Raw genomic sequence first — 8,970 nt, 5'->3', positions numbered from 1 at the left:
GTTGTCGTATATAATTATTATAATAACTGTTCTCTTCCGAAACATGTAGTATATATTTGTCACTAGACATTAAGCAATCGTTAAGAAAAATTGAAATAAATCAAGATCAATATGTTTATACAGGTTGTGTATAAAATCGTCCACTCATTTTATATAATCAATTATGGGAATAACGTACCCTTTTTCAAAATCCTGAATCTTCCCTGCTGAAATTCTATCAGTTAAGTGAATCATAATTTGTTCGTTAAGGACACCATAACAGGCGAATGTCTGAAGCAAATCAATCATATCATTTGTCATATTGGCCCGAAATTTTCGCTTTTCATTTATCCCTTAAAAGCGATTGTAAACTTATTAAAGAGATGAACTAAATACACACTAAGGAAGGTCTTGTCAACTTTGACATATCAATACTATATAAAAGTGAATGCAACACGGAACAATATTTATTTATAGTAACGCTGTATCTTATCTAAGTACATTGTATTCTCTTTAACCTATATATGTGAACGGTATTCATGTCGTATAAATAGGACTGAGATCGACAATATTCCCAAAGAATTTAAACAACAAGAGTCCTAACACGCTATGTTTATTTTCAAATATTTCGTATTTTGCTGTATAACTGTTGTCAGTAAGTATATGATTATATTTCTTAAAAGAAATACTGGTATGAAAGGTTTATCTCAAAAATTTCCTTAATGTAAAATGACTTGGTGTGCTAGTTAAATCTTAATGATTATTTTTGTTTTTATAAATCAACGTTATAACGTGATAAAGGTATGTACAGTGTTTTTTTTTTTTTATTTTTCATAGTTGTTTGTGCCCAGTTTCGAATAAAATTTTAATCGAGCTTTTTTTTTCATTTACATAAACACAAAAATAAGGAGGAGAAGTATGATTTGCAATGATAAAACTCTCTATCAGATACAAAATGACGTCAAATATATCAAATATATATTTTTTAAACCATGAGCCAAAACCATACTGTTTGGAAAGTAATAAAACATTCAATCGCAAAAAGTAATTGCAGATATGATAAACGGGACGATTTCAACTTCCCAATTATCAATTTCTCATTTCTCAGCAGTAACATACCCTCTGCCTCTTCGTATGGTGTTTACATATCACAATTGATACGTTATTTTCGTGCTTGTTCACACTATACAGACTTCATATACAGGAGTGTGCTCCTTACACAGAAGCTGCTCCAACAAAGTTATGAGGAAGACATATTAAAATTGACACTCCGTAAATTTTATGGACACCATCACAAATTGGTTGATCCATACGATGTGTCTTTGACCAAACTAGCTAAGGACATTTTTACCACATGGTAGATTGGGGTTTGTCATTACGTCGTCTAATCTTTTACTTACCGAACGTGAATTATTCCCGATTGTGACTGTTTTGCTGAGTGGGAATTCGCATTACTATAAGACGTGTTGCGGTACTTATCTATCCCAAATTCATGTATTCAGTTTGACGTTATATTTGTAATTCTCATCGGATTTTGTCAAATTTGTTGACGTCTTTTCTATTATATTCATGAGTTATGGTAAAGAAAATTGAGCACCGCCTCCTTCATTTATTAGATTTGATTTTGTTCATCGTAATCTTTACGATGTTTTACGTTTGAAGTTAGATTCAAAACAAACCGGACATATATGTAATATAGTTAATTGCTATTAATAAGTATTGCAATGTGCATTGTGTTTAAATGTAATAACAGTATTTAGTTCAATTATAATCTTAAATCAATCCTAATTCTATTTTATTTTTGAGATATAGTTTTAGTCATTCAAATGTGACGTAATTTTTGTACTGTTTCAGAAATTCAAATGTGACGTAATTTTTGTGCCTTTTTCACCACTTCGTATGTGAAGTCATTTTTATGACTTTTTGCGCTAAGGCCTGGACTAAGTCGGGTGTGTCTATTTTTTGTGTTGGTCTTTGTATTATGTATCCGGGTTTTGTTTTTTGTAATAAGTTGCTACTTCAGTTTTATCATATATCTTTTATATTCATTTGATAAAATTTACTGTTTGCAATAGCATAGATTGTTCTAAATAATAAGGATGTTCTTATCCCAGGCAGAAAAACCTAGCCGTATTTGGCACAACATTTTTCAACTTTTGATCCTCAGTGCTGTACAACTTTGTACTTTTTTTAACTGTCGAACTTTTATATCTGGGCGTCACTGGTAAGTCTTGTGTGGACGAGGCGCGTTTTTGGCGTATTGAATTTTAAACATGATGCCTTTTGTTATCTATTATTCATGTGTTTCTTTGTCTAATATGTTCTCCTATTTATTTGTATTGTAGTCCTGAAATTATGTTGTCATTTTAATGTTATATTTAACATTGCCATTAATGTAGGAGGTTATGCATGCCACAAAACCAAGTTTAACCCACCATTTTTTTCTTAAAAAAATGTCCTGTACAAAGTCAGGAAAATGGCCATTGTTATATTATAGTTCGTTTCTGTGTGTGTAACACTTTTACGTTGTGTTTTCGTTGTGTCGTTTGTTTTCTTTTATATTTGAGTGGGAAAACACATTACTATAGGTTGCCTTTCTGTAAATATTGACAATGCAATTTACCATAGGAACTTCTTTTACGGCTAAAACTGTACCACTTTTTCTATGAAGTTTTGAAAAAAATCTTATCCTAGAATTGAAAGTTCATATGCAAAGGTCAAAATATAGGGCTGTGCAGCATATTTTCAACGTTTATATGCCATGAACTTCTCACAGTTTAAACTAACACCTATTTTCTTAACTACCCCTACCTCAAATGAAAGGTTACCATAGATTTCAATGTTAACAATGTGCACATGTTTATTTACTGGTAACATTCCCAAGTTATGTCTCTACGAGATGGAACACAGGGAGCATAACTGCGAACCAGTATGTAAAAAAAAATTGATTTTCTATGAATATCTCCCAAAAAGAGGCGTGTTTTGATAAACAGCTGCATTTTCAAAGTGCAACCTATAAGACGTGTCACGGTACTTTTCTATCCCAAATTCATGTATTTGGTTTTGATGTTATATTTGTTATTCTCATCGGATTCCCATATTAGTTTTTGTTAAATTTTCGTTTTTTAAAACATTCTGTAGAATTTTTTCATATTTTTTTCAAATAGATAAATATTTAAACAAGACTAACACAAGCTAGATACTCCCGACTTGGTACAATCGCAAATGCAGCGGGGTTAAACCCCATTTTTAATATCTCAACCCTTCGAAATTCCCTGTACCTCTAGCCAATGTAGAAAAATCAAACACACATCATTACGTAAAACTTGGTTTGCCTTTTTATGAAATTGTGTGTTTATCGAAAATATTTCACTAAATTTGTGTAAAATTTATTTGTTTCGTATGTAGACTCGGGGCAATTTGAAGAGCGAAATAGTGTACAAACTAATGTGTTTTGCATTGAAAACTACATGTAGACAACTATGTATCTTTTAATGTATTGTCTAATTGTTATAAATATACACCTACATTCAACACCTCTAATTCGTAACGATGAAACTGAGATTCGCTTCGGTTTAAAATAGTACTAATGACATGATGAAAGGTATACCCGTTTTGCTTATTGTTTCATTAAAAAATTGTGGTGGTAGCACCATTATGTAAAATAAGATAATATTCAAATGAAACGTCCCGGTCAAAGGGTGGGAGTATAAATTAAAAAATGAAAAAAATAATAAACATGATAGGTCAACGAGCATAAAGCTATGTTGTTGTGAAAAAATGAAACATTTTCAGAGTAACCTCCCCTTAAAATGCAAATTGCAAAACCATTCAAATTCAAGCAAAAATATCTACGCTTGAAAATCTTATAAATTTGTCCTTTTGATTGAAAATTCACAAAATTTATCTGCATTCCTGCATAAAATTTTGCTTACTTGATTAAAAATCTGGATCTAAGGTTCCTGGATATTTACAATCAGTATGACGAAAAACATACCCTGCTACCTAAACACGAAATGGAACTCGTTATTTGGTATGACTAAACAAATACTACAACTCGTTTCACAATTGATATTATATGTTTTTCCAAAGTAACAGGTGTGAACTACACGCTATGGGGTCTAAAACGTTTATTTTCGTTAAACGGTTGTGTTATGGGAGCTCACTATTTTGAAATTCTAAGCAAGAATATATCTTTTAGGTGAACAACAGAAACATCCGAGTTTGTTTGTACATTTTGTACCAGGTGGTTTTGTTGGAAATACGAACTACTTAAATCCTACTGAACCCTCTCAATTGGGAGAGAAAGATCCGAGTTTCTTTGTACCAGGTGGTTTTGTTGGCAATATGAACAACTTCAATCCTACTCAACCCTCTCAATTGGGACCGCAACAGTCATCTGCATCCAAAACCAGTTTCAAACAGTTGTTTTCTTCGCGGCAGCGTATGGTTATTCATAATAACAAAATAAATACCACAAAAATGTGCATTAACTGTTAAAATTTTAAGATTAAAGATACATTTAGAGCTATTGCCGCCCTCTCCAATTTCCGAATTAAGACAAAGAATTAGAAGTGAACTATATTTCTTTGACTTTGACCACACAGAAACCCAAAGCAATCACACAGTTTACATTTATATGTGTTTAACCGAACAGGTACATTTTTTTACTTAACAAAGCAAACTATTGACACTTTGGGGTGATTGAATTACTGATTTTTTGTTTATCATAATTTGAAATAGAATAAATTTCTTAAAAGAATATGTATCATATGCTTATCAATTAATGCATGTTTCTTTAACAGTATGTAATCCAGCTCCTGTTAACTGTTTGACTCGTATAACAATTGATTCTCAGGGTTGTCCTGTGTGCAATCCTAACGGAAATGGTCAAAACGCTCGTAAGTAAAAGAAAGAAAAATAACACACGTTAATGTACAGATAATAATTGAATATGCGTCTATGACAGCAAAAATACATAATAACAATTGAATAAACATGATAAAAGACATCTTTATTCATGTTAATTACAATATAACAAATGTTTTGTTGTGTAAAGATTAGTTATACTTATTTTCATCTTGGCTTTGTCATGTTACATACTGTGTCTTGAGAATTTTCGGATTGACCCAGTCCTTTATAGTTGAGAGAGTAAATATTTAGATTTGTATATTTCCAACAATTGTGTGCAGTTCTTTGAAAACAAAAGAACACGCGGTATAATATTTTCTTTATTACTCATTCTTTGATGCATATTTATACTTTTTGGGTTTTGTTATTTAAAGGCTAAAAATGTTTCTTTTAAAATAAAGCTTATGCAGGAACTGGACAAGGTGGAACTAGCTGTCCCAAGCTTGATATATCCAAGTGTCCAAATAATATGTGTGTGGATCCAATCAGTGGCTGTCCAACCTGTGACTGTTATCAAGGTAAACATCAAGTCAGATATTAGAGGTATATATATAGATAAGAAAATGTGCCAACTCTTCGCCAATGACAAACTGACATAGACGTTATCAAATAAAGATCAGTATAAGGCCTTCAACAATGAACAGACAGCTATAAAAGGCCCCTACATGATATATGTAAACACTTCAAAGGAGAATACTACCGGCATGCTTTATGTGTAGAAGAACAAATTGGGTGTGGTACTTAAACACATTAAAGGCTAACAAGATGTTATTGTTAGCATTTGTTAAACGACACATGTAGGTTGATTCCTGATACAAAATATTGAAGATTAATCACATTGATAGGTATCTAGTCTAAATACTACATGTTAACGTAGTCGGTTAGATAAATTCGGTAAACAGTATGCTTGTGACTTAAAACGATATACATGTATATATAAACTCACTTAATAGCATATGGGGTGTAAACGAAATCTATTATTATATTCCTCTAGTTATCAGTATCAATAATATTAATATAACTTATGGACGATATACAAGAATGTGTTTTTTGTTTAATTACAAAAACCTGAAAGTGATTGGACTTCAGTATACTTTGTTTCATCTTATGCTGGTTATACCTAATTATTTCTTTAATTACTCTCCTTGATAAATGAAGCAAAACATTTTTATTGTGGTTCCTAATTATTGTTATAACTTGAACAACACGACGGGTGCCACATGAGGAGAAGGATCTGCTTACCCTTCCGGAGCACCTGATATAACCCCCAGTTTTAGATGGGGTTCGTGTTGATTAATTTTTAGTTTTATATGTTGTGTCATGTGTACTAATGTTTGTCTGTTTGTCTTTTTCATTTTCAGCCATGGCGTTGTCAGTTTATTTTCTATTTATGTGTTTGACTGTTCCTCTGGTATATTTCTTCTCTCTTTCAAAGCAATACATCTAGGTTATCATCTTCTGTTGCAGCAGGTATGGGGCCTTCCACACAGACTACAATATCAACACCACCAACAACACAGGCATCAACTACACCAACAAAGGCTCAACTGACAACATCACAAGCTCCATTATACTCTATAAGTGCAACACATCAGGCAGTTACATCAAGTTCATCAACCACTTCGCAGCAGCCATCTTCTTCAAGGCATCGTATGTTTTCATCATATAAACGTTATATACGTCGTAATCTATATTCAGTACAACATGTGTATTCAGAATGAATAAACTATGAGATTCGAATTTCAAGTATGCACTAAGAACAATTGTTGGATCAAATACGACCCCCCTTCTTATTTTGGTCGACAAAGAAGACATTTTCTGCTAAAGAGATATTACCAACCAATGAGTTCCTCTTAAAGGCTATAATAAATAGCAAGATTTACAAGAAAATAGCATGGCTGAAACAAATACAAGTATCGTCTCTATTAGATTTCAAGCTCTTTAACAGAAAGTATGTTCAATTGTTGGTAACCAAATGTTATATTTAACCATCATTTAAGAGAAAGAAAAAAGTGAACAACGAAACTGATAATCATTACAGGACCTATAAACATGGCAAATTACCAAACTGATTTATGCACCCTGATAAAATGTGTTGCACTTAATTCATGATTTGTAGCTGTGTTAGTGTTTGACTTTCTTTCTGAAAGTTAATATCAACAGAAACTGTAAACAGCACAAATACTAAGCGAAATAAGAAATCAACATGAGGCATTAGGCTGAATGTAGGGGTATACGGTTTACAGGACTAAACAACATAAAGTTAAGAAAAAATAAATAATTCTTAACGATTGTGTCAGAAAGGGATGCTTGTACAAAGAGTTGTTACTAAATGACAAACTTCTTTTAAGTAGATATAGGAAGATGTGGTATGAGTGCCAATGAGACAACTCCTCATCTAAGTAACAATTTATAAAAGTGAATCATTATAGGTGAAGGTACGGCCTACGACTTGGAGCCTTGACTCACACCGAACAGCAAGCTATAAAGGGCCCCAAAATATGCTTTTGAAAAGAATAAACTGTTTTCGTAATATCAAGTTTCTTGTTGGTATTATGTTGCAAGTATGCAAAACAAGCTACAATTCATGGTGCCACACCTTACTTTCACTTTTTATCCAGTAGTAATGCACACTTTAATATTACCTGCAAAAGTAGAGATTAAAACAAAAATGCACTATTTTATCATATCATTACCACGAACAATCGGGAAAAAGAAAAATTGCAGCTATTACAAGCAGTTCAAAAGTTCTAGAACAATGGTTGACAACTTAATATTTAACAGAATCAACTGTTATGCAAAACACAAACTCTAAAGAATAGACTTAATAGAAAAAATTGATTGACACTTGACGTGCAACAACTGCTACAAGACAAATTTTAACATTGGTTTGTGTTTGTCATATATGATGTTACAATTTTCCTAGTGTACGTCGTTTTACAGAATTTGTTATTCATATCCACATTTTATGTGCAACATGTAGTCTAAAATGGAAGAAATATGCATGTTGTACTGTCAAATGTTAGTGAAGAATAATTGAAGTAACGCGTCTTCTGATTGGCTGACGTTGTTTCGTTTATCATCTGATAGACATAATTTTGTCATGAGACCGTGACTTCATCAACGTTTTTCATAGTTTACTCCTGTTTAAAATGAAAATTAGAATTACATTATAAGAATTGACTGTACTAGCTTTTCTTGTCTATTCACAATAACATAAAAGTTTGGTGCACACTTTAAAATAGCCCGTTACGCGGGTTATTCAGTGTGCACCGCATTTTTATGTAATTTTTTCATAGACAGAAAAAAATATTACAGTCATTGTTTAAATAAATATTTTCATTTGTTTTTAACTTTTAGAAACAACGAAACTTACAACAAGAACGCATAACGCACATATCGTTATCTTTACTCGCCCTGCAAAGCAAAATCATACGAAGATTGTAATGAATGTATCCTCAACAACCAGCTCTCCAATATTTCTTCAAAAATGGCATACTATCCGTCGATGAAAACAAATAAAACACATGAAAAAGTGTTTGTTTTATTTATACCATACTACATGAATTGTCATGTCATTGTCATCATAGATACCAGGAATAAAATTCAATATTTACGCCAGACGTACGTTTCGTCTACAAAAGACTCACCAGTGACGCTCGCTCGAATCAAAAATGTTAAAAAAAGGCCAAATAAAGTACGAAGTTCAAGACCATTGAGGACCAAAAATAGATTTCAAACTCTTTTTTGTATTTTTAAAACTACTCATATCTTTTCATGGCTCATTGTGTTTTAAAGATATGTATTATTGTGAGAACTCTTATCAGACATCTAAATGCTTTTTGTTGTCTTCTTTATCGCTGTTGTCTTTATGGCGTAATAAAGTCCAAGTGTTATTTTATTTATAATACAGTAACATGTATGTTTTCTTTACATAAACAGAAACGGCGATATCTACACTCTCTGTAACATTTGAAAATGGAACCAACAAACATTTACCTACCATACCAATTAAAACACAGAGCAAGCAAGTAAAATACACAACCTACATAAGAATACTGTCTTGACCATGAAACAAGA

At 32.1% G+C, this 8,970-nt stretch overlaps 1 protein-coding gene and 1 long non-coding RNA gene across 2 annotated transcripts; both read left to right on the top strand.

Moving 5' to 3' along the window:
* The first annotated feature begins 513 nt into the window (after nt 1-513).
* LOC143051250 (uncharacterized) lies at nt 514-5,408 on the top strand. Its single transcript, XR_012970672.1, has 4 exons — nt 514-634; nt 4,181-4,423; nt 4,785-4,880; nt 5,292-5,408. It is a non-coding gene; the product is annotated as an uncharacterized LOC143051250 (long non-coding RNA).
* Nucleotides 5,409-6,361: 953 nt separating this feature from the next.
* Nucleotides 6,362-8,428, top strand: LOC143051249 (uncharacterized). The gene is made up of 2 exons (XM_076224213.1): nt 6,362-6,540; nt 8,251-8,428. Exons 1-2 carry the CDS (start codon nt 6,363-6,365, stop codon nt 8,400-8,402), a joined length of 330 nt encoding a protein of 109 aa, XP_076080328.1. The 5' UTR covers nt 6,362; the 3' UTR covers nt 8,403-8,428.
* The last annotated feature ends 542 nt before the right edge of the window (nt 8,429-8,970 follow it).

The sequence above is a fragment of the Mytilus galloprovincialis genome, chromosome 11 (genome assembly GCF_965363235.1).
Source record: "Mytilus galloprovincialis chromosome 11, xbMytGall1.hap1.1, whole genome shotgun sequence".
NCBI classification, from domain to species: domain Eukaryota; kingdom Metazoa; phylum Mollusca; class Bivalvia; order Mytilida; family Mytilidae; genus Mytilus; species Mytilus galloprovincialis.
This window is presented reverse-complemented; position numbering and strand designations above follow the sequence as displayed.

Coding starts and splice junctions, on each gene's coding strand:
- LOC143051249 (XM_076224213.1), top strand. CDS start 6,363: ATGGGGCCTTCCACACAGACTACAATATCAACACCACCAACAACACAG. Junction 6,541..8,250: donor GCCATCTTCTTCAAGGCATC/GTATGTTTTCAT, acceptor TTTAACTTTTAG/AAACAACGAAACTTACAACA.